This window comes from Macrosteles quadrilineatus, unplaced genomic scaffold (assembly GCF_028750875.1).
Source record: "Macrosteles quadrilineatus isolate MER2022 unplaced genomic scaffold, UCM_ALF_1.0 Scaffold_2__2_contigs__length_208266976, whole genome shotgun sequence".
NCBI lineage: Eukaryota > Metazoa > Arthropoda > Insecta > Hemiptera > Cicadellidae > Macrosteles > Macrosteles quadrilineatus.
Window position 1 is genome coordinate 205,983,255 of NW_026542595.1, and position 27,777 is coordinate 206,011,031.

A 27,777-nucleotide genomic window follows, 5' to 3' on the forward strand; every position below is an offset into this window, starting at 1 on the left:
GCCGATATACTGTACTGATAAAAGTAGTTGTAGGTACCAGACTGGCGCTACCGACTGAACAACCGACTCTCCAGAATGATGTTGTAAGTTGAGAGTTTGACTATTAACAAATTTCAGTTACCGTTGAGGATGCGCAGAGCTTCAGGAGGGGCCCCGGAGTTCTTCAGCGCCTCCTCCAGCTGTTGTCTTCTCTTCATCTCCAACTCCAGCTGATCCTGCAGCCGCCGTCGAGCCTTCCTCTCCTTCTTCAGCCGCTTCTGGTACAGCACTGAAACAGGGACGGACCAACTGTAGCATACTGTAGGTGGAAATGATAAACGGCCAATTGTAGCATACTGTAGGAAACAGGGACAGACCAACTGTAGCATACTGTAGGAAACAGGAACAGACCAACTGTAGCATACTGTTACTGTAGATGGAAATGTTAAACGGTCAATTGTCAGCGCAAGTGTGTGTGGAAAGTGCAACTTGAATAAGGTATAACTGACTCAACCATGGAATGTAATTATTTTATGTAATGCAATCAATAACATTCAAACTGTGTTGTTTCAGGTGCTATTTCACGAGTCATTTTCTGTTATCATCCAAGTATTGCAAGGTAAGTTTTTGTCAAACAGTATTGATCAGTGCATGTATCATATTTACACAACTGAAAGAGTTATTGAAATCAGTTGCTGCATCTATTATGGACCTTTAGTACCAGTACTTGTTGATCATTATGATTTCAAATTTCTATTTCCCACCATTTTCCCCGAACGGTCCAAAAACTGTTGGTTTAATTACGTATTTCAACTTGTAGTAAACTTATCTGAACATACATTGTAAGAAGACTGTGGTATTTCAAAAGCTCATCCTCGTGGCATTTTGTCAGTTATTTTCCTTTATCAACGTTCTAGTTTGTTTATTTTATGTTAGTTTGTTTATGATTTTGAAATTTATCTTCACCCCAAGCGCAACCAAAACTGCAAAAATTAGCATGTATAATTCCCAAACTGCTAACATAATGGAGGTTATTCAACTTAATACATATGTTTAATTAAAACTAATGGATCTCGCGGAAACTCAAGTAATGAACAAACGTCTGTGCACTTGTGCGATAGTCATGCAGATAAATTAGCGCAAAACAGGAAACCGTTTGATAATGTGCGAAAACCCCGTTCGTTAGAGGATACTCTGTGCATACGAAGATTCGGATAAAGTTGATGAGTCGATCGGAGCTATTACAATTACACAAAACCACTCGGCGAAACGTCACAATTACCGCGTGAAACTATTAAACCAATTTGAATCACGAGAACAATTACGCCCAAAACGGTAATTTGAGGGACCATTCGGTGAAATATTTAGAATATAAATGGTTGTTTGTGGCGAACGTGTGATTTGCATAGGATCTCCATAGATGATTATAGCTCGTGATGATTGATGTAGGAATGGCAGACGCATTGTCCTCCATCAAAGAGGCCGCCAGGTCCCTCTTGTTTTCAAATTACTTTATTCAACAATCGACCAATGAGAGGTTGGCTTTTATTGTGTCCCGGGCCAATCAGACCGGCGATCGAAAATTGATATTTTTGACTCGGTCGCCCATTGTCTACCTTAATTAGGGACCACCTTGGAACGATTCTGACGCTTTCGTCATCGCCGACGTGGGCTGTGGGATTGTATTGTTTGTAGTCAAGGGTGATCAGTTACAGAGTTTGTACTCTTTACTAGTTTTACTTACGCATTTAACTTGTCATCGAATACTGCATCTCGTACAAGTGGTTTTGTTACATTGTACAGCAGACATTCGAGTTTAAAATGGGATCATCACGAAGTAAAATGTAAACAGGCCTTCACAAGAAACTGGACTCAACTTAACTTGGTCAGCAACAATCTTTATTCTGATTATCAACAGCAACACAAACGGTGGTAAAATGATGGGTGAAATACTGACATACCCCTACGATGAGAATCATTTGCCTGCATGCGTGAACAATCTTCGATCTCAAAAACGTGGGATAATACTTTAAACATAAACGGTTGTACACGTACTTTTAACACTTTCGAAAATGTAATATTTGCAGAACAACTTTCAATTACACTTTCAACGGCCATTATGTTCAATTTATATTCAAAGCACATACAACATCTGTGATAACATAGGACCATACACGCCCACCACCAAGGTGATCGGTGATCGCTACCGAAATATCACACAAGATGACTTTCGCTCAAAGCGTCGCCCTGTGACCTGCCACAAACAACCTTGAACCTTATCAGCCTTATCTAACATGACAGGAGGTAATGACAGAGCAGGTGACAGACAAAGGACTGTGACTATGACGTCACAGTGTTAGTTACCCGCCGTGACAACCTATCATCAGCTGACCAATCACACATTCCCGCCAAAGAGACCGCCCTTCACCCTGCCTTTACCTTGCAATTATCGGTTATAGGTAACCGATCAACACCCTTCACGGCAGATTTGGGAAACATGTGCACGGTCGAAAAGATACGGGGGCGTTTGAAGTTGGGTAAGGGTGTACAGTATAGGTAACTAGTAAAGGGTCCAAATTCATCAAGGGTGGTGAGTTTTAGAGTTGGTGTGACGAAAACTATGGATGTAGTGTTCATGTGGTACTGCATAAGTAAACCCTGAGAAATGAGCCATTTAAGAGAAAAACGCTGATCTGAATCATTTCCCTTTCCTCCTATGACTTTCAGACCAGCATCTGATTGTCAAAAGAAATATCAGTTAGTTAAATAATAGGTAGGAACAATCGGTTTGAGGAAGTAAGGCTTCCAGGCTTCATTTGTCTTTCTGGTTAGCAAACACACTTTTTAAACTACCAACTCTTTCTAATTTTTTACCGGAGACAATTTAGTAGCCAGTATCCCATTTTGATTTGCTGTCATTATATGACAATAATCTTCTCCTCATCAACAAATAAATCCAATGAGCCTGAACTTGATGAATGGAAGAAGTAAATAATTAGCTAAGCAGATCGGATGCGGAGCCGCACGCCGCTGACAGACTGGGGGGAAATTGTAAATGGTTTAGATAAAATCAGACGAAAGAGGGTCTAGAAACAAACATTGGTGGTAAATTGAAGATGACTTGCAATCTTGGAGGATCATTTACTTCTTCCACGGCAGCGGCGACGGGACGGTGAGGTATAGAACTGACAACATCACTAATCATCATACCACTCCCTCTGTGATATGTCTATCGCATTGATGGAGTACGAGTCAGTTGTGATTTAGTTACTTAAAGTAGTTCTTTAGGGCAATTATATTTTAGTTTACGTATTTAGAATATATTTCCTATTTTCTAGTACGAGATAGCAGTATTTATCACCTACATTAATTGTTTTCGACATGAGCCAAAAATTCTAGTGAGAATAACAATGTTGAAAAAATATAAACCTTGTGAATAACATTTTTCCGTCGCACTTCACGACACTAACTAAAACTAAAAACGATAATTGTTTATATTTTTTACCTCCATAATAACTGTTTTCAAACAACTCTCGGAATCAACTTGTAAAATATTTTAGGTGTGCGTATAAGGGCAGAAGTTGAACGTATCACTGGTTAAATATCCGAAGCAAATTTTGATATGCAAGCTATTTTTGCGTCTAGTCTATATGGGAGGAGACGCATGATACTAGGGCATGATACAAGGCCAACTTCGTTATTAGTCATGCATAGTTATGGAGGTATTTTGCCATGACCAATTCTTTTTTTGGACATAATATAATGTGTACCCAAGTAAAAATATAATCTCTTTAAAAACCTTTAATTTATTGGTGCTGCCTTTTAAGTGAGATTTTACTACAATTAAATTAAAAAATCTGATTCTTTCAACACAATCTTGACATCAACCAAAAGAAACCCAGAGACAATAAAGTTCCAAAAAAATCGTCCCTTAGACCGAAAACAAGAGTGTTTCTTATCTGGAACGGTAAAGTCGGTAACAGCCCCAGTCGGTCCCGGGGGGAGGCAATGTTAGGAGTTATTTCCATTTTTAAAAGACTCGATTCGACAGTCATAATGGAGTAGGATAAATTGGATCTGTGAGCGTTTTGCATTATTTAAATAGCATTCAGCCAGTTTGTCGCCCGGATGAATAAAATAACGTTGTGTTTGGAGGTGAGGGCGTGACGACTAGAGGGGTGGGAAAGGGGTGTCTTAGTAACCTACAGAGTAATAGGGTGATCTTCATCTGTATCATCTTCGGTATATCTTACATTAAAAGTGCGTATCTAAGTGTAAAGAAGTATTCATCTTAATAATAAAGTAATTTTTCGCCAAGGGGAAAAATTAATATATACTTCCAAGTGCTCTTCCCCGGAGTTTGGTCGTCCATGGGGCGTAGCCAGGGGCAATGGGACATGAAAAGTCTATGATTTAGCCTGCTTCTTAATCCAACATTGTGTAAAATTCAGCCAAGTAGATAAGGTATCTTTTCATGCACAAACACAGGGTACAAACACATACATAAGAAGGTAGTGCCAGAGACCACTCATTTTTATATATCAACACCAACAATAATTTACAGTCTTATCGCGAACGTTACCACCAAAACATCGAAACCCACAAAATACCAGCTGATAACGGCGAAACAAAACCGATCCAATTTCGGGCAAAGTGTAAATCGGAAAATCATTGTATTTGATGGCGGCGTATTATTAATGGGGGCACTAACAGCATTACCTTTGTAAGGCCGGAGTAATTGACCATTATTAATACAGGTGTACCAACATAAGCCGCATAAACAATGCAGTCCGGCCCGGCTACAGTGGACCCAATTATTGCTATTGTATCGCCCCTTTGTCCCTCCCTATATTGAATATACCCTTATCTAACGCTGCGCAATCTTGCCGGCCTATCTTCGATTATTGTGCATCCGCGATATCTGCCATATCGACTATTTATCGAATATCGATAAGTTCCCCCTCGAGTTCTTTACTTCTGCTGCATTGACCGTACATGAGCCGTGTGACGTCATCTCTGGCGCTGATAACAGCTGACGAGTTTGTTGGCTTAGGAAAGTTTACTCGGAAGTTGTGAACACATTTGTATAAATATTGGTTGGATTTATAAGAGATTTAAATTTAGATCTGTACTAATGGACAAGGGGTTGTTTAAAAAATGTTAATAATGAGTTTGAATGCTTCTTAAAAAATTTTGCTTTGCTTTGTAAAATTATTTAGTTTGCACCAGTTAAAAGCAGTTAAAATATGTGGTTTCTAAACAAGATATTTATAAAACATGTATTTTTTATTTTTTGATAAAAAAAAACATTTATTCTGTTATGTAATTTGTGGCCAGGAGTGGAACGAAATCTGTGCATAGGAATATAATCAATTTGTGTTTGACCTTTTTAGAAATAATATATTTTAATGGTATAAACAATCGTAGGGGATTTTTCCTTAAGTTCTAAAAAATCTGCTCTTTTGGAGAATATCGTCGTTAAGGGTTGTGATCATAATTTTCTTCTAAATTGTGTTAAACTAAATAAAATTCCACAGTAGTTACTTTTGTTGTTAATACTTAAATGTATTATTAAATAACACTTGTTACCACCAGTATTTTTAATCGTCATAGTTTATCCTTACGTTTTATGTGCAGTATCGTAACTTTTTAACATGAGCAATTTATTTTTTACCATTAAATACGCATTAGTATGGTTTCATTGGGGAGCGAGCTAGGGTTAGAGGGTGGACTTCAGTCCCTGAGGTCCCGGGTTCAAATCCCGCCATATCATTAATGGATTTTATCTAACTGATAATGCCACAACCCCAAGGTCTAGCCTGAAGTAATGTGAAATAAAATCCCGGGCTCGTGCCTAGCGTCCAAAAAAAGTATGGTTTGATTATTTCATCTCCCACATCTTTGTATAACAACTGGATACAGATTCGCTCAAAGATATTTCTGGAGGGTTTTCTTAGAGGAACCCCAAACAAGACACTTTGCAAAGCAAATTTAAATTGAGTTGTGAAAAGTTTTGGTCAAGATGTTGTCTTTTGATATCACCCTGCTACGGTCGCTGAAATTGCGGAAACACTTGAAAATGCAAATACTTGAAATGAAACAAACTTGGAAAATGTAAGGGTGGTTTTCGTGTGAGTTTTTAAGGCTACTTCCCTATCTTTGGATTTCATTATTATCAATACTTACTACTGCAGTGTTCATTACATTATAAAATGTTGAAACAATAAGCTTATATTTGAGAGGCAAAATAATATCCTCTCTTTCAAATTTTTAAAAATGTATTATTAGTATTGTTACACTACATGAAGGTGCTACCTTTAAACTTGCCAAAACATCGACTATGAAAACCCATTGATCGATTGATAAAAGAATATATAAATATTACAAAACTAAATTATACTACTTTCTACTTTTACCTAAAAAAAAACCTACAGCTTGATTGTCATATAAAGTTGTTTAAATATTATATCTACCTTCTTTAAGCTCCTATCATATATCGTTTGTATATCTATTACAGCATGTAAACGTTGTGTTTTGGATATTGAAGAAGTAGATATTGCATCTATATTACGTAGCCGATTGTTAATTATAAATACCGTATAACTTGGTTAAAGAACATCCTATTTACGCTGCTGCCAAACTTATAATTTCCATTGGTTTTTGGTCCTACAACATTTGATGTAAAAATAAAAAGTGTTCAGATTACAATAAGCTGCTCTTTCCGATTAGGCTTGATTAAAAGTCTTGGTAAAGGACATAATTGTGGAAATTAACACAATTCAAATGTGTTCATTACCACTAATCTCAGGAATGGGGTGATTACTAATCTCTATATAGTAAAACATTTAAACAACAAACCATTCATCTCATAGAAACTACTACAACTCTTAACTCTAAACTAGTTTAATTCGCGTCAAGTTAATTAGCACTTCGAACAAATAGTTAAGTAGGCCAACCAAACAAGCTGGATCGTAGCGGATAATCGTCCGATAGCGTTAATTTGGCCGAAACGGGCGATGATCGGGCCATTGTATGTTAATGGGGGAAAGTCATATCGATATATCGACGGTCCGATTACCCGATACGATTACGAGCTATAAATCTGATTTAAAGGTGTAGAACGAGTAATAAACCGCGTTGTATGTGGCTTTACTGCCAGCTCGAGGGGGGAATTAAATAGCGTAGTTGGGATTAGTTAAAGATACGTTTTGTAGTTGACCGCGTGGTTATTGGTGGCACTGATGTAAAAGGTGTGTTTTAACTAATTTGGTGTGTCTATGGTATTCAGGAACTTTTGGTAGTTCAAACACATGTGTCCTTGATAAGTGGACTCAATAAATGGTTCTCTACAGTAGGAAATCTACCAGAGCTCACGCTATACACTCTTGCCCAGTTGTGCCCCATCTTCATAACATAATAATAGTAGACGTAATTTAACAATGGAAAATAAAGAACATACAAATATTTGACTATACAGATGTTTGATTTGAAAATCTTAGCTATACAAATATATCCTGTGTAAGTTTCCCGCCAAAGCATACAACGTCCCACACACTACTTACGATACGCGTCAGAGCCTAAGCGTATCGTATCGGGGACTCCCCTCTAACTTATGATGATAACTTTCAACGCACATAAAAATAAATAGCCTAAACATATTTTCCTTTTTGCGCTGAGATCGCACGGCGACCCAATTGAATAACCGTAAAGCGCGGGGCGTCACCTCCGACGCCCGATTCAATTCAGAATCGGATTTTCCACTCCGATGCCCGATTCCAGTCTGACCTAGACTTTACTTTTACGGTTACTGTCGTCCGATCGAATTCCCAGCTCTTTTTATTGTGAAGGATTTTGTAGTGTATTGTGGATTGGTTTTAAAAGTTGATTTGGAGATCTAAAAAAAGATTACAAAATTTGTATAGGGTACTATTTTTGTCGATATATTTGCAATAATTTTGGTTATGATAGGATTAGAGTTGTTCATACATGGGACAAAGTAACAATTCCTTTTCTTACGATTTCTCTTTATACGAAAATGGATTGTTTACGACGAGTTTTAATTCGAATCTGAATAGAAATGTTTAACTATTTGGATTTTGACTCTAAAGAACTGTGCTTGGTTGCTAAATAGGTGTAATTGACACGTGATATGAACGGTAAGATTAATGTAATTACTACCATTGAAATTACTTAATTACTTAAATCAATTAATCAATGCAATTACTCCCATTGATTTTTTATACAACATGTAAATATCTACGTCGAAAACACGAAACAGTTGCGATTCTACTTGTGATTTTGGTACAACGAGAGCTAAAGTAAACAAAACATCAGCACCTATGGATTGTTTTTCGACCCGTATGTGGGTGTAGAGGTGGAAGGACTATTTTTTGCCTCAGCACGACAGGACCACCGCGCAGGACCCGCGCAGGATGTGGAGCTGATTGAGCCGGTGTCAAATGTCACGTGACAGATTGTGTGTCCTGATGCAGTGCGGTGCATCGTGTGCGAAACGTCACACAAACTGCACTTTGCGTAGCGTACAGTTGCATGTCGCAGTTGATTCAAGTCTTTATGTTCACGAAAAAGATGCGAATTACGTGGGGAAATATAAAAACGTAAGAAACGATGAAAGTTTGCTGTCGGTTGTGTAAAATGTCATCAAAGTCCACGCGCAATCCTCGTATAAACCCCCCTTGAAAACAATCACAATGCCGTTTCCTCTTTATGGAGGTCATTTACTAATCATTTATTACCTTCAATAACGCCTGGATTACTGCGAGGGCTGGGGAGCGAAATGACCGATACCCTCTGGCGATACAATCAGACTTTAGCGCCCGAAATAAAAAAATGTACGAGGGGAAGCGACATATTTTGTTTTATGAGATGTCCGATGATCTGACGGACAATAGGAAAGGGAGGCTCAGCAAAACACGGGACTCTCGGGACCTTCAGATAAGGGAATCGTAAACGTCTTAGGCATTGATAGAATTCACCGTTTATTGACTGGGGGGTTGTTTTGTTCTCATTTCGTCAAGGGAGCTGTCAAATGTTAAAGATTTCGTTGGAATGTTAATATTTTGTTGGAGGATTTCTCTTAGTTGTAAGGAGAATTGTTTACGTGGATTTAGAGATTCAAGGTTTTGTTTTCCAGGGAAAAATTAGTAACAAATATCTTCTTAAACTTATACCAAGAGTATAGTGGAATCTATGATTTTGGTAATTCATTGGTGACAAAGGCTTGTAAAGCTATTACAGCTATTTAAACAAAGACTTAAGAACCCATTCCAAAATTTGAGATCTGTCTTCGTAGGTTAATAACGAATACAGGATTGCATCAATTCATAACATTGATGAAAAAAGAACAATATTTGAACCTTGTACATTTGATAGGCTTGAACTGCAATGGAGATAACTCTTATGTTTGGGACACATGTTGTTGTCCTACTGTGACTTTTCCATAGTATCGATGGAACTGCAATGGAGATTAATTCTTATGTTTGGGACACTTGTTGTTGTCCTACTGTGACTTTTCCATAGTATCGATGGATTGAACTGCAATGGAGATTCACGTTTTTGTTTGGGACACTTGTTGTTGTCCTACTGTGACTTGTCCATAGTATCGATGGATTGAACTGCAATGGAGATCAACTCTTATGTTTGGGACACTTGTTGTTGTCCTACTGTGACTTTTCCATAGTATCGATGGATTGAACTGCAAGGGAGATTAACTCTTATGTTTGGGACACTGGTTGTTGTCCTACTGTGACTTTTCCATAGTATCGATGGATTGAACTGCAATAGAGATCAACTCTTATGTTTGGGACACTGGTTGTTGTCCTACTGTGACTTTTCCATAGAACCGATGGATTGGACTGCAAGCGATATTCACGTTTTTGTTTGGGACACTTGTTGTTGTCCTACTGTGACTTTTCCATAGTATCGATGGAACTGCAATGGAGATTAATTCTTATGTTTGGGACACTTGTTGTTGTCCTACTGTGACTTTTCCATAGTATCGATGGATTGAACTGCAATGGAGATTCACGTTTTTGTTTGGGACACTTGTTTGTTTGTTGTCCAAATGTAACATTTCCATAGGACCGATGGATTGAACTGCAAGGGAGATTAACTCTTATGTTTGGGACACTTGTTGTTGTCCTACTGTCACTATTCCATAGAACCGATGGATTGAACTGCAATGGAGATTAGCTCTTATGTTTGGCACACTTGTTGTTTTTCCTACTGTGACTTTTCCATAGTATCGATGGAACTGCAATGGAGATTCACGTTTTTGTTTGGGACACTTGTTTGCTGGCCGACTGTTGCTGTTGGAGGAAACCGTAGAAGGGTGGTCGGCTCAATGGGCCGCAGATAATAGCGATTGTCAGCCGTGCCGGATGTTAACTCGATCCTGACATATCGTATGTCGCGGATCTGACCTCGCGTCGCCAGCAAGTGTCGCACCGCGTTAGTGACTGTACGCGAGCAATGAGAGAGTAAATACATACAAAACAAAATAATCCAACACAACAAGTCAGATACGAGCAATTAGAGGACAAATACATAACAAGAAATCCAACAAAATAAGTACCAGACCGAACCCACAACAACAAACTCAAATTTAGACTACCCCAGTACGCGGCAAAAACCCAACCAAATAACCAAAAACGTACAAAATTTTAGCTAACTAGGTGTCTACTAGGCAGAGGAGAGAAAGACACAATAAAACAACATGAACCTGACACAGGAAAAAGATAAGTAACAGTAGCATACCCAATCAATATGTCAATAAGCTAAACTACACAAAAGTTAAGCAGCATACACATACTAGATCAAACGCAATCTAAATTCTGAATTCCGGAAAGGCAAACATAAAAAAAGAGCCCAAAAACTGTTCAACAAGAACCAAATCCATACAAAAATCATTCAACATAAGCAAAATGAAGGAAGCAACAAAAGCCGAGTATCAGCCTGTACTAACTCAATGACCGAATCAACCTAACCTTTACAAAAAGTGCAAAATGCAAACAAAATAAATAAACTCTAGTTAATAATATAAAAAACTAAATAAAAAAAAATAAATAAAAAACTAAAGTTAATTTATTATTGGTGTATAATGTCAATATACACAGGTTGTTTGGAATAAAAGATAATCCATCTAAAAAGCCAAACAAAGAGAAAAGTAACGAAAACCACCCAACGAATCTAAAACAAGCCAAAATGAGCGACTGCCAATACAGCTCAGCAACATAACCATCTATAAGGAATCCACGTAGTAATTACGAGAGGACCCTGAGGCTAATGGAAGATAAGGCCATTAAATGGCTTAGAGCTTAGATGACACCTGCGACTTGAGACGTAGTGGACCTCACGTCTGGCTCAGCTGTTCTCACTGTTACCAACTTAGTGGCCCTAAATAGACCATTAGCATTGCCAACCTAACGGCCGGAAACACGAAATTAACATATTTATCATATTAATTGTTCTTAGATCCTTGGCTCTCCGCATCCTCTACGTTTGATTTGCATTTCTAGCTTCTTTGTGGTGGAGGAACATCTTGTGACTACGTTTTATGGTGAAATTTGAAAAAAATAATACATTCTTGTACTCAGAGGTATACATTTAATAGCTGTCTATGGTATGAAAATAAATCTCAATGGTTGGATAAAAAACTATTTTCATTTTGTCATCATTAATTAACCATAAACTGTAAAATCGAATCACTGATCACATAGACAGCAACGTTTTAAATTCCTTTCGGCAATAATAAAAATTGAATGATCCAGAGCGTTTCTAACATAAAACTACAATCACAGAAAAAAAAGGTAAAACTATAAAAGAGGGCAATACTTGATCAGTAAAATAGCGGCGAAGTGAGAAAAAATATGTTAATAACAAAACCGCACAAGCGAAAATGAAGCAGTGGTATAAAATGCAGTTATTTTTCAAGGGAAGCCCCACAGTAATCGGCCAAGGGGTTGGGCTGGGGAAGAGGGTTTTTAATAAGGCCAATGTTTGCTTTTGGTCAAAGAATTCGCATTTCATTAAGGGGAGGTTTTATTAAGAACAGCTCCCTATCTGATTACAATGGCAGTGTCTATCGCGGCCCTTTAAACATTTTGCAAAAATGGCTAAACTTTATATGAGGTTCGACTTGCGAGAGTTGTGCAACGAGACTTTGTAGTTCAGAGTTCTTTGCAGTTCGCCTACTTCTTTGTAGTCAAGAACAAAACTGCTTTGCATTTCTGGACCATTACTTTATACCTTACTTCTTCTCGTTTCAAACACATGGAGTATTAGTAATCATTTATGGAAAATCGTTTAGTGTACATTTTCCTTTTAGTTTTGAAATAAATTAGTTTTTGAGCTATATCAAAACATTCAAACGACTAATTTTTTAGACAACTAAACTTTTACCTGGGTTCCGGGGGACAAATAATTGTTGTAATGGCGGTTAATACCTACGGGCACAGAAAACTACTACTATCTACGGGAGCATAAAGAAGATAAATGAGTGCATGAGCGAAATTGTCTAAAAGGAATGTGCAGGGCTTCAGCTCCCGAGGTCCCGAGTTCAAATCCCACTAACCACTGCTTTATGGTGATAATGTTTTTGACCTTCTAGGTCCAGCTTCCTTGGTTGTTAAAAGGACGAAAACGGTGAAAAGAATACAATCAATATTGAAGGCGACTACTAAACTATCGAAGTCACTTTGTGGTTCCCGGATCCCGGATCGCATTACAGAGGCAACATACATTTACAGCTGTTTAATTGTCGTTCATCGCGTTTTAAACTGCCTCCCATTCAGATCGTGGCTAATAAATGCTATCTAGCATCTGCGGTGGCGAGCGCTTGGCGCCTTTTTGGGAAATTTGCATACCCCCCCCCCCCCACCCGGGGGCAACAAGGACCAAAGACCCATCACCATTAACAGGCACGGTTTCTATTATCCAGTGTTGTTATTGTAAATCGACTTAACTTACCCCTTTCGTTTTCTCGCCCGCGCCGTCGGCGAAGCCTTATCTTCCGCCAAAATAAACTCTCTTAATGGCCCCTCTTTGATTTAATTTCGGCCGCCACTTTGACATCTTGTTTGAGGGTTTCTTAAGTAGGATTAGTTCCGAGTGAGTTTCTCGTGTTTTTAAGGCCGGTCTTGGGAGTTTGAAATGAATTGGTTAGTTGGTTATTGCCAGTTATGTTTTGTTTAATATGAATTAGTGACGTAATCTGTTCAAGTTTTTGTGGTGGGATGGTTTCAGTTAAATAGCAAACACAAGAAGTTAAAAACTTTACAAAATTATGAAAAAATGTAATAGATTTTTGTAAAATTTCTCAATCTATATTCTGAATAAATACTCGCCTAGATGGCGTTGCTGCCTCAGAATTGATTATATTAAGTTTATTGCCAGTAAACATTTTTATATTTGATTATTATACCACATAAAGCGAATGACCGGTCGTCGTCCACCCCGGCGCTTCGTAGGCGCCTCGAAGTTATTAACCGTCTACATAATAGCGAGAATCGCCTTACCTACACTCCAGCTCTAATTCAACTGGCATTTAGTCTAATTCAATTTACATAGACGCAGTCGGCCCAATCTATCCTAATTGAGAGCCTTGGAAGCAGTAATTGAACAAGCCTCATAAAGTTTACCTTAACTGTTTGAGAGCTTCAGTTTTGGTGAGGAAATTCTCTGTGAAACTGTTATAGTTGGTGTAATTGTGTGCGATGCGTTTGTAATTGGGGAAGCGTAGTCAATTTGGCAGCAATTGTGATTACAACACCTTTGTTTGTGGCTTGGATAATTGACTGATTAAACAAAACATGAATCGTCTGGAAGTGCAATGGATTTGAATTTAAACAACACTCCCATAAGAGTTAAAGGGTTAAGGGGTGATTGTTCGAGACTGGAACCAGCTGTTCTCGAACATTGGGCATTTAATAAACGATATTGGCAAAGAAACAGCTGATCTTAGTCAGCAACAAAGCTGAATGAGACATTTTACACATTAAACACCATCCTTAAACCCATTGATGGTTAACGCATTAGTAGCTTCCCCCTTTCAAAATAATTGTGTAGGACAATTTGGAAATATTTTACTGGATTGTATACCAATGTGTGGAATATTCTTAATACCACGGGACGAAAAAGAATTAATTACACACCCCAAATTCTTCACTATCACAATGTAAATTATTTCACAATTTAATGTTTGAGCATATTTTATTTTAAACTATTCTATTAGTAGAGCTACAATTAATTTGTAATACGGTCGTATCAATGGATTTAAACGTTTAACAATATGAACGTAATATTTTTCAATTTAATGTAGGATATTACTTCTCGGTGGTAGTATTTATGACTTATATGTAGCGGATTCCGAGGTCTGTATTGACGATTCGTTGCAGCCTGCAAGAATGAAAATGCAACAGTCACTCGTGTAGGTACAACTGACAGCGTATTCGAAGTACAGGAGCACACTTAATTTGCATACTGTCATGTAAAACACAAATAATAATAATCCAGCTTGACAAAAAAAATCTTTACCCATACACAAGTAGTTTAATGAACTAAACAAAATTAACTTTAATTGAAACAATAAATCGACCTTTATATCCCTGTTGTTTTACGATTGTGCGTTAATAATCAATGTGAATCTAACCAATGAAGTAATAAAGAAGATCATTTAGTTTTAATGAGGACTTTATCGAGTACAAGTATTGTAGGCAAAAAACACATACAGTACTTCCATTGTTGATGTATTGCACTCGTTAGGTGAATAACCTACTTTATGTGCGAGATGAATCAATTATATGTGAAAGATATAATTGGATTGTTATAAAATAATTTAGGTATTTAAACTATATGGATGTTGGTTGGAGTGATTTTAGTTTCATATAGTATTCAGTTTATATTAATAAAGAACATCACTGAAACAAAAATACAAATAATTGTTATATGAAACTAGATAAATAGTACGACTGAATCATAACAATCTTTTATTTGAGTTATTTTAGCATTTTTACTGTATTCAAGTAAAAAAAGATTAATCTAAAATACGTATAGAAAAATAAAATCATAACGGTATACAGTAGGAATTTGAATTGTAATAATAATTTTTTGTTTTTATTCTTAAGTTTTTATATTGACTTTATTTGAAATAAAACTAATGGGAAAACGCCCTTCTAAAAAAATTGGTTTGACATTGACCCAACCACTAAAACAATTGGAATAATGATTATATAATATTTATTGTAATCACATACAAGTTACGCTAAATTTACTATTTACAAGATACAATAACGATCTATTTGATCCATTAGTATGAAGGAAATGATTTTCAGCTAAATGTAACCAAAAACAACTTGGAAAACTTAGACACTGCGAAATTTTTAAGGAGTTAAATGAAATGACATATTGTAGATGGCTAATAAGGGGGAGGGGGAGGTAATAAAATTAGACCCGGGGCACCGCAACAATAAAACCCATAGAAACCGGGATAATCAGTTTTGGGTGGCAATAACAATAAAAAGTAAAGAAGACCCGGAGTCGCTTTTTGAATTTTGCATGGCGTATTTAACATCGGCTGTAAAACGAAATGATGACATTAAAAAGAGATTTTCATCTTTTTTCCCTTCTTTGTAAGGACCGGGGTCGGATCGCATTAAAGGCTAATTTTTTCTTGCACCCTTTTTGTTTAATTCGTCCTCTTGGGACAGTTTTCTTCACTTTCAACTTTTTCATTTACGCCAGTCGTTTTCTAACTTTCTTTTTGTTTAAGTTCAATATGGGTTGTTGTGGAAGTACTGTAATTTGAAATATTTGTATAGCTTATCTTAGTCAATTTCTTAAATAATTTTGGGTGTTCTAACTCATCAAAATCTCTCGTTAAGTTTTAATTGCCTTTGAATAAATGCTTACAGTTAAAGTCCGGCTAAATGTATCTTTTTAAGCCTTGCTGTACGTCTCTATGAAGCGCTGTTCTTCTTTGTACAAAAGAGACCTATAAAAACCTTTATACCTTTGTTAAATGTATATACCTTTATTATATTTATATACCTTTATTTTTTCATGTTTCACAACTGCAGAAGAAGGTAGGGTTTCAAGTAATAAAGTCTAGTATTTCCTTATTGTCGATAAAACTCAAATCCTAAAACAACGTTTCCACAAAATGAACAAGCAACATTTTACAAAAAGTATCATAGAGTGGACTACAGCACGTGATAATAAGGACCATATTATTCTATTAACTACAGTTTACATTTCTTTTCTCAAAATATGTAATATCTCTGACTATTGGATACTGGAGGTAGTACTGTATTTATTGCAATACTATCCCTCAATGACTCTTAAAATATTTTTTACGTGAGACTTTGTATCAAACAAACTGAGATATTGAGAGGGAAAGAATGACAATACATAGACCCAGGTAGTAGAGTTTAAACATTATGGTATTCCATGGTAAAAATCAAATATCCCCATCATTGACGAGCCGAGAGACATCTCGACATCGTAACCCTATCACGTAACTTCGATCAGTCCCGGCTCTAATACAGCACGAGGACTGAATGTGTTACCAACTTTCCACGTCGAAATTACCCGCAAAGGTTCCCGGTTAATGGCGACTGGCAAGCCTGCTCGGTGGGCAGTAAACGGGAAACAATAGACAGCCGCCATGATGGAAAGTGCCTTGAGGTTGAAGAAATTAAAGTGGACTGTACTGACTGTACACCAGTGGCCGGTGAAACTACAGTATATTGGTCAATAGAGTTAGCTGTATCCATCAAAAGTACCGTTAAATTGATTTTTTGGTGATATCATTGATATTGGGTAGTGCAAGTACACTTGTCATCCCCATCGATCTCTATTGATGGTCATCCCATAATATGAAGGCTTTGTCGATGTGAGTAATAGTCGTTGATATCAAAATATCTGTCTATATTTTATACTGTAGTCGATAAAGGTTACTTTATAAAGGATTACTCATGTCTAGTGAGGTGAAGTTAACATTAAATTTGTGAAACTCAATTAATATTACGTGACAACGTAATAATGACACCTCTACACTCACCCCTCCCTCCTTTTTACGTGAGCTAATCACAGCATATTTGTATATAGAACCTAAAGGCTTTTGGCTTTCTAACAGGAATGGACACTACTTTTATAGAATTAAATATTTTAAGATAGTCATTGGTCGTATTTGTTGATAAACTACGTCCTTTTGTAAATGTTTATAGACAATTTGTTTATAATCTTTAAATTTTACACACCTTAACATTGGGGTTTGTTCCAAATTATTTTTGTTGAGGTATATCATAAGCAAACAACTAAAATCTTAAGAACATTACATAAATATATTTAAACCAATAAACTGTATTCAATTTCTCAAATCCCCAACCTTGGAGTTCAACTATTCCACCTTCTTGCGACTTCACATGATCGTACATCATTGTAATCTCAAGCCAGATGCGCATAGACGGAGGAATCAGCATAAATTCAGTAATTGGAGCCAAGGGGTGAATAAGAACGGGGTAGTTACTTGGGGGGGGGGGGGCGCGGGGCGATATTAATAAATAATTACTGCTCAAATTACGCGGCTGGGAGCGACCGCAGCGGCGACTTAGGGACAAACATCGATACGTCTTCGATGTATCGATAATGTAGAGAAAAAACGATAAACATCGACATAGATGAACAAGTACTTTCCGTACCGAATACAACTGTAGTACGTTAGTTGACTACCGAATAGTGGTTTCTTTTCATCGTGAACTAGGGGGTGGTTATAGAAAATTAATGACTTGTAAGTGGCGTATTTTATACTGTAATTTTATTTTTGGATACTTATTCCCTGTTCCATAGTTCATGGTAATCATTCTGCGTTTGAGTACTTAACTTATAATGTAGATAAACAATTTGAGCAACACAATTAAATAGTTGGTTTACGCTTTTAAATTTCCATTTAGTTCAAATTTTGACAAAAGTTGTGTTTAAATAATCATAATCTATCACATTATTGGCTAAACTAACACGGTATAGTATACAAACATTCGTAAAGACTGCACCGAAAGACAAGTTGGACAATAACCGATGTTTATACAGCCCCAGGGATCCCATTGGTCGACGGCAACAATGGTCGCATTGTTGTCACCATTGTTGTGGTCACGTGATAAATCAGCGACATTGTTGGATCTGTCGCTTTGTGCAACCGTTCACTTTATGTTCCGACAAGAGTTAAGATTCATCGCCTGTTAAACAGGTTCCATTCCGGTCGGCTACTGCGGCCATAAAGTGCTTTCAACGTTTTGGAGTCACTAACTTTATCCACACGGTGTTGAGAATTGCTTCTCACAAATTTTAAATTTTATGTATTTCAATACATTTTAATATCATTTATTTTTGACTGTGAGAATGTTATTGTAAAATTATTACTGGATTAGATGTTTAATTTTTGTGATTACGATAATACTTTACCAATTTAATTCTACAAATTAATTACAATATAAGGTACTCGGTAAAAGGTAAAAGGCTGCTTGGTTTTGTTATATCGTATTGTTTTAATGGAATTAACTACTCCATTTTGGTAGAATACACTTTTGTTTGTGACATTTGCTCATATTTTTATAGCTGTAATCTTTTAGAAAAATCACGCGAATGAACTGTTGAGACTAATTAGTTAACATTTATTAGTTATTTATGAATGAGTCATAATACTTAAACTTCTTGTAGTAAAATTATCTCTTTGTGATGTTGGCGAATTGATTGGAATATTTCTGACCCTAAACTAGTGATCACGTCAAATACATTATGAATGAGTTAATAACAATAAAAATAGATGTTTTTTTACAGAATTGTTTTAACTAGAAACTTTTATCAAAACGACAAAATATACATAAATGTAATTAATACATATAAATTTGGAAAAAACATTAACTTGTAATAGGTATTCAACTATCTTCGTAACTATTGGTTTTATAAATGATGAGCCTAGCAATTTAAACATACTAATACGTACTTTGAAACCATACCCCACTAATTAGGGGACCCTCAAGTAAGTTTGTAAACCATATACAGAGGCAAAGGAGATACATGAAACCTCGAGTAGGTGGGAGTGGAAGATAAGATGTCAAAGTAGCCAAGACGGCTAGCTTTGTCCAAGGGCCGAAGGCTCGCCACAGCCGCAGCCACAGCCGCTGGACAGTCGGGTCCGGTGACAAAAGGACCTCTCAACTTAACATGAAACACCAGACTCCAACATTGCTCACTTTATTGTCGTGTGCTATTTTATTGTGAGGTGACTATGTGTTTGCGATACTATCCGTATATCGTTAAGCAATAAGTAAATGAGTAAAAATTCGTTATCTACTACATATTCAAGGAAATATTTCAATAGATTTAAAACGTAACACAACATTTTTTATTTCCAAATGTTTTAGATAAATTTAAACCCAATACATAGCACTAACTAATTCAGCACACACTAATTCAGTAGATTTTTTTGTATAAATATTTTGTTTTCACAAATTTAATTTAGCATGAAACGACATGAGAAAACAAAAGTAATTACTTACAGTATTGATATAAAAATTAATCATTTCTTGTGTAACACCCTGCTTAGACCAGATGATCATTTAAATATATTGCAACTATTGTAGCTGTCAAGATAAATTATCTATTAATATTTTATGTTGTTTCAAAATGTTTGTCGCGTCTGTATCAAAGAGTCAAGACATATCCTCCAGTAGCGAAACGAACAAATTTCTTTGGTCAACATCTCCCAAGAAAAGTCAAAATTGTCAGAAACACTTTTTCAAAGTAATCCGAAAAAAATTCACGACAACAAAAGCTACCTACGTAACCTATATCATATTGATATATGATACATCAATACGGTAAAAATTAATGAAAAATCTACAATCCAATCACACAAATTATCCTCGCACAATCCAAACTCCGGGTTTCGGAAGCCTCTAAAATCCATGCGGATCGGTGTTGCATTTAGTGAGTGTGCGAACGTCCGATGCGCCCTAAATTGCCTGTTTTGAGGCGTATAAAAACAGCCATAAACCAGCCCGAGTGGACACAGGCTTTATTAACCGCACAAGTGGTGTACGCGTAAACCTCGTCGTTAAATGGTTTGATTGTCTTTTTTAATTGTCTGCGAGATGTAAACAATTATGGAGGTATGCGTTGGCAGTTAATCTGGGGGTGGGACGATTGGGGTGTAAATTGTAATGTAAATACGTTTTGCAACATTCGGAGTGATTCGGCGAGTTTGTATGAAGGGGGTTGTGATTGCTGGTTGAAAATATGAGTGATTTGATAGAAGTATTTTTAGGAAAATATTCATCAGTAAAAATGACACTTAGTAAAAACCTGTTTTGTCTGAAAATGGGGTTTGTTAACGAAGTATTTCTGTCGTGCTATCAAAAGAATCAGTGGAACGAAAATCCTGACCAAATGGCGACAACTTTGTCAATGGGTATTCCCTAAATTTTAAACCGCAAGTGACGATTTAGGTGAATGTCTCCATCAAATGCTAAAAGATGTGTATATAAGCTAAAAGATAAACTAGGGCTTTTGAACCCCTCCCTGTGGCCTAGTTCTCTGAGTAAAAGCCTTGAACACGCTTCATGTAAGTGTACTGTTTACTTCATTCAGTATCTACAATAACTCAGAATTAACAGGCCTACTCATTAGGTCAACCAATGATAACCTTTACCTATCTCATTACACCTTTGGTATTACGATATTTTACTCATTCATAACTCAAAACATTGTCATTCGTATCACGTTCAGCCATTTAAGTTGAAAAGTTTCAGTAGGAATGAACGAAGGAAACGTTTGGCCGTTAAACCTCACATCCGTCAAAGACTTAGGCACTCGTCTGTGTGAATATAAAACACTACATTAGGGGAGGGGGAGGCGAATCAAATCCAAATTAGGGGGCTCCAGGCCGAGTTATGGGCACGGAATTGACTTGTTAATTCCGAATTTACATAAAAATGAAATAATTCACTTCAACCACTTTCGGAGTCTTTGAGTCGCTGTTAACATTTATGTCCAATTTCGAGGAGGGTGGCTCAAAAGACAACAACTGTAATCCTAACCGAGTTTGGGATTAATTTAAATGGAAATGCGAGAAAATGACGCAAGGTTATGTTTGTGTTGGGGTGTCTCAGGGTGTATTGCTGTTTGTCCGATGCTTCTTGAACAATAAGATTCTGAGATAACGTAGCGTAAAGGTTTGAAAATAAGTTTGAAGTTGGGTTGATTTTGTTTTTCCATAAGCTTTGCATCGAACAAAAAATAATTCAAACCGTCTTGCGCCATAATAACGAATGTATAACGCAGATCGCAGCAAATACTTATTATTTAAGTAATTTCCTTATATTTACTTAGAAATTGCATCAGTAAAAATTTCATTTCAGTTGCTACCTTACCAAATTTTGACGTTAGAGAGTAGCAATGCCAATGTTTGGACCATTCCCTTGCAAAAAATGTCAAACATTAACAATGATACAAATCAACACGATTAAAAATGATGTTAGTATGATCAACATTTTGCACAGAAACATAAATTGATATAGTATTAGTTATATGTGAATGAATAAAAAAAACATTAACTACGTCACAAGAAAATAAGTACAACTGAATCTTATTGAAGGGAAGAATATTGCTTGCATCAATGATTCTTTAATTGTTTAAGTTTATCGAGCAACGAAGTGCCTTTGCACAATTGCAATACGATACTAATATTAGTCAATAGTTACGGGATTGGTTCAGTGCACAAGGTGAACTGGATAGAGACAACTGAAGACAGCGACAGCTGAACACAGAGGGATAAAGTGACGAGGTGTTACATACTTGCTTGTCAACGTCTAGTGAAACACAAATAAACACTCGGTATAATTATCAAAATAGGCATTTCGTTGAGTTCAAACTTATAAAAAAATCCTATAGCAAAAAAAAAATAATAATTCTCTATATGTTTAATTCTTTCGTCTAATCACACACGTTATTATTTGCTGAAAATTATTTATAAGTTTACCTTAATAACAAAGTTTTCAATCTCCCCTTTGAGTTTGTAGGCATGATTGTAGGCTATTCTGAAGTGAGCATGAGGTTTTGTTTGTACTGTGTGTAAGTAATCTATTGCAAAGTACCTAGATAGTTTAGTTTCTTCTTTCTAAAAGAGAGCTAGAATTTTAAGAAGATAACATTTCATTGTAAAGTATCTAACAAGTATACAACGAAGATGCATGAATTCGGGAAAGCAAAACACATAGTATAATAATTTATTACAATTGAACTATCCAACATGTGAAGAAATAAATTTAAGGAATGGTTTATATTTGTCTAACCTACAATTTTACAAACTCAACAAAATTGCAAAGCACTTTTAATCTTTTCAACTGAAGTAGAGAAGCAACTCAAATTGAAAACGCTTTCCTTAAATTAGTTTCCGCTGGGGCAGTGAACAGTGTAAACCTTCAGCAGAATAAATTATCCCGCTGCCGGACATGAGAAAGCCTCAAATCCTTTTTGGGGTTGCATTCTTCTCCCGCCAGAACATTAAATAAGGCGGGTAAAGAGCGTGAAATCATAAATCCAGAGCCCCGGGTCACTCCAGGAGGGCTACATACACGAGTGACTGGGATAACTCACTTTCTGACCCTTCGCGCCGATTGGACTGTTGCAAATTGTGAATCGAGTTAGCTGGAGTGTCGTCAGTTGTGTGGAGTTAAGGTTATATTTTAAATTGAAGATGGGTGTCTAGAAAAATGTTTGGTTGGCGTAGTTACGTGTTGTATTGCGGTCTATAAGTTTACTTTGGTAATTTTTATGTGTTTTTAAGATCGTACAAAATCTTGATTGCTTGAATATCGGCTACATCTTGGGTGAACGAATGAGGACTTTTCTGAGGTTTAAAATGACGCAGCTATTAACGATCAGCAAATAGTAATTTATAGAAATAAAAGTAATACTGTAAACCACACTGCATCTTACAACCACTATTTCAAACTGTCTAATTTATTAGCAGGTAAAGCATTAAAATGACGTTTGTATTTTTGTTTACCCTTGGAAAATTTATCTACTCATTTAAATTGATTAATAGTAGTTTTGGCTGTAATGTTTGTACCACCCCTGATTGTAATAATTACACAGGTTAGTTGGTTAATTTGTTCGTCCCTTCTACTGTTTACTATTCTGATATAACCGAAAGATTTCGTTAGTAGGTCATCCAAATAAATCGTTGTAATTGATGCGAAACATTTAGATCTTTCAAAAACATAATTCTTATTAAGTTTCTTTAGTTAGTTTCTGTAGATTTTTCTGATAAGTGTTAACATACAAACTTATACTTCACTGTATGCATTTACCTCACATCTTTTACATGTCCAACAGTCAACTCATAATATTCAATAAACACTTTGAGAACCTAAACCTCTCTTGGACATCACCTACATTTCCATTGTACAAAACATTAGTTTCAAATATAACAAAACCGTTTCAGAACACACGACATTTTGTTTTCAAGTACTCACTTTACCCCTGTCATTACCCACAAGCAGGTGTGTGATATTGCAACGCACACTTTTCACTTTTCACTTCGCACTTCCGGCCGCCGTAACCTGTAATTTGTCCGATCAAGTAATCCAATCGGTTTCCGGTATGTCTAATTTAATTCACCGAACGCTTTGCGTAGTTGAAAACAATGGAGTTTATTAAATGGTTGACTTGATACCCGCTTTCCTGCAACGCTTGTCATGGTGTTGTGTAATAGTTTACCCTGCAATACAGGGTGTTGAAACAACTCAATTTTCATTTTTCTATGTGTTGTGATTTGTAAGTAAATTGTTGTATAGTTGTATAGGTTTCATAAAATTAGTCAAATTTCGTATTGTTTTTTATTAGAAGACTTTTTTAGTGTGTAGTAGAATAGAATTTGACGTATATGACATTTGGAATTTTTAAAAGTTAAAGTAACATTTATCGAATTCTTTATTCTTTATTTCTCTGAGTCTCATCTATCTTTTGAAAAATATATCCAGGCGCTAAATAGACAAATGCATTGTGTTTGAATCCAGAGTAAAACATTAATTTTTACTCCACCAAACAGAAATGTAATGTGTTCTTAACACTTTTCCCTAAAAAAAATCCAAACAAAAACAATAAATGTACAGAAACAAGTTAGAAACACTCAATTGATAATCAATAATCCAAGTAAATATGCAAGTTCAATCCAATTTTCAAAACTAATACAGCACACCTGCGTCAAAACGCAGAAGAAACCCCCAAAACGAGTAGAGATACTGATATGAAGGGGAGGTAATGACAACAATGAAATGTATCCCTCTCAACAATGAGCGGTTAGCATTGTTGCCCCCACAAGTATTGTTACAAGGAGGGGAGGGGGTGCTCCAAGATGACAATAAGATCTCAGATGAGGGAGCCTAGCCCCAGGTGAAACTGCCAACTTCCTGCGGATATTATGTGACGTCAGCGGCCGCGGCTTAATGCTAAGTGCTTATTACTCTGTGGAGATTGGTCTCTCCTGGTGTTACTCTATGTCCGCACTTTATGTCTGGGATTATTGACAGATGTGTATTGACGTGGCGATGGGGATTTAGTGAGGAGGGTTTGATTTGGAAATGGTAGTCTCTTGTTAATATGGTTGTGAGGATATTCAAGTTAACAAAGGTTGTCTGTGGGTAAACAAACACAGTTTTAAATACTTTTCAAACTTACGCCATACTTTACAATGCATTTTAACTCACCCAAAAAGGTTACTTCAACACAGTCGCTTGAACAAGACTTTATTTTTAAGACTATCATTATTATTATTTTCTTAGACACCAGTCAATTTTAAGTAAATATAGAATGGTTTATGAACACTTAAAAATTATTCATATGTGTTCAAAATGAACAAAATGTCCATTTATTGAAACAATGATGTTTTTTTACAGTACTGTATTATTTTTGTTTTATATGACATGTGTTTTTGTAACTTTACATAAATTATGATAGTACCTTGCTCATCATCACTCCCCACCAGAGGTCATTACAATGAATCATAAAAGGTTATAATTGTTATTTAATGATTTATCGATCATTTAGAACATTTTTTGGCAAATTCATTTTACCCCTCCAGATATGGTTAGTTGGGAGTATAAAGAAGTTTCTATATAAGGAAAAATAATAGAAAATGTAATTGACTAAAATCGGCTCAAGAGGAAATTTTAGAACACTATACTACATAATCAAACACCTCGTCCATGTGAACAATGTTCATCACACCCTACTACTAAGCCTAAGCCACCTATCCCCTAGTGGTCAACTACCTCTAATCCGATGGAACGATCGTCTGCTAAGCCCGCGACTACTGTGATTGCAACGGTAACGGTAAGTAATCGCAGCCTGGTCTGGTTTAAGGGCTGTTTTATTGTGCTATATTGCGCTCAGGTCTTATCCATCGTTAAGCCCCGCTGCAGTATTGCGATGCGAGGTATCGAATGGTGTTTCATCGATTGCTCATTATTTTGGCGTTTGAATAACTAGAAAATATCAGATTAGGAACGTGTAAGACATTAATCGAATTGGAAAGTGATTATATCATATTGCAATGTTGTGATGTGTAGTTATGTGTTAATCGACTGTTAATATTTTATTTACTAAATATTTAGAACAATTTGTGTGTGCGTGAAATAAATCGTTTGGTAGAGGAACGTATGATATTAAATTTGTAATTTAGCTTAATTAGATCTAACAAGATCTTTGTGACATTCTTCCATTCATTTTGACGATTATTTTTTCAAAACATTTAAATGGAAGCGTTAGAAAATCAAGACTATTAACCAGTAGTAATATATCCCTCCTTAATTATAATATGACCGTTAGTTTATATTATATGTTTTCTCTTTCCAACCTTAAAAAGCAATCATGTTATTTAACGATCAAATTTATTCTAAACTTAATTTGAAATTAAAACCTCTTCTCGCATTTTTTAATTAAAAATATTTAGGATAACAAATTCCAGCATAACTTTGACCCAAAATATCGGTTGGTGTCTTTGAGGTGGTGATTTTTGGCGGGAGGACTTGCTCTTTTGGCGGGTGGAGGGCGAACATCTTGGAATGTCTCGTCACCGTCACCGCACATGCTTAGACAACTATGCTTTGCGAGCGGTACGTTTGAACTGGCATAATATTGTACCTCAGCCGCTTAGATGTTATGTCTTATATGACGTAATCGGTGGGGGAGGGGGTGCATTGTTGTCTTAGGTATGTTTCATGTAGCTAAGATGTCTCAAGATCGACACATCCCTCACACTAACTTCGATTGGAATGTTGATGTGATAATTCTAAAGGAATTTGCACCGATCTTTGACGTTAAAATTTTGTTTAAACAGGAATTCGTATCATTAATTGAGGAAACGTTGTGTTTTACATTTAAGAAATGTTTAAATATCGCAGTAAACGGTTTAGGTTGAACGAGGAAATCATAATTTTTTGTTTTTTGTATATCGTATGCGGAACGGTCCTGACTCACTAATGTTTTAAGATTAATATGTTTGTTTATTGTATCATACAAACTATTTCGTCATGGAACATCTGTTTAGTTTTCCAAACGATTTTAATAATTTTTGTGCTGGTTGATTGCAACCTTTAGTAGTGTCCTCAAAACCTTTAAAGAGGTCCACCCTAATTAAGGCAAAAAGAACCTACAACATTAACTTGTCCCTGAGACAAAAACATAGATTAACTAGAATGGACTGTAAACCGACTAATAACTCAAACACAATTTGTCAGCTAATGTTTAAAACTAGAACCGCAACTGAATTCTCGAATCTATAACTTCTTGTCGCTATAAAACAACTTCGCTAAATTTCAAGTGGCAAAACATACTGTCTTACAAATTTCTAAAAATTACAAACACAAATTAGTCCTAACAATGTTTCGTACTCACTTCCACACGGATTGCCACACTTTACCAGCTGAGCATAATCGAAACGCATCAGGACCGAATCAAAATGTAAATCAGACAGAAGTCGTGTCAATAAAAATGCAAATGGTTGCAACCCTCAAAGCAGTGGTAGTTGACCGCCCAAATCCATTTACAAATTGGCCAAATATATGAGTGGATACTGAATGTGATTAATAACAGGGCATTATGGGATCAAAGGGGCGACAGTCAATAGTTGTGCCTAGACCAGAGTGGCATCAAACGATAAGCATCTCAGAGTATAGTTGATTAGTAGATGTAGAGGTGTAACAAACACTTATATTTGGTCAGGGCTTAAAACTAATATAAGGGTCGTAAAATAAAATGCAGCAAAGTAGTATGAAATAGAGCAATAGAGGGTAATGTTGACTGATAAAAATAGGTATAAGTGCAACTATTTATCATTTAACAACTCAATGTAAGAATTCACTTTTATGAAACATGAATCATTATCATTCTGAACGGTTGCATTGGCCCATTTTTTTGGTTATGATTAAAATGGATATTGTTCCATTGACGGAACAGTTTCGTATACTTACAAATTTCAGAAACAGTTCTTAAGAAAATGAAATTGCTGTGTTAGTTTGGAAACATACGGATATAATGTGAAGGGAAAAAATGAATGATTGTGGGTGTGTTTTTTTAATTAGTAAAGAAAGATTAATTGAGTACTAACTCCCTTATAATAAAAAACTATAGAAGTATACAAACACATCTTTATTATGTTGAACATGGATATAAATATTTAGAACTAAGCATAACAGGCATCAACAAAGCCAAGGTAATTAT

The 27,777-nt window shown here is 36.1% G+C and overlaps 1 protein-coding gene across 9 annotated transcripts in view; it reads right to left on the reverse strand.

Annotated features, from left to right (window-relative positions):
• Positions 1-27,777, reverse strand: part of LOC128986953 (dachshund homolog 2-like) — a 191,363-nt gene that overhangs the window by 17,438 nt on the left and 146,148 nt on the right. For all 9 annotated transcript variants that reach the window (XM_054407583.1, XM_054407584.1, XM_054407581.1 and 6 more), the window contains one exon: positions 122-268. In XM_054407583.1, the coding sequence (XP_054263558.1) occupies positions 122-268 (147 nt within the window). The remainder of the gene's footprint in view (positions 1-121; positions 269-27,777) is intronic.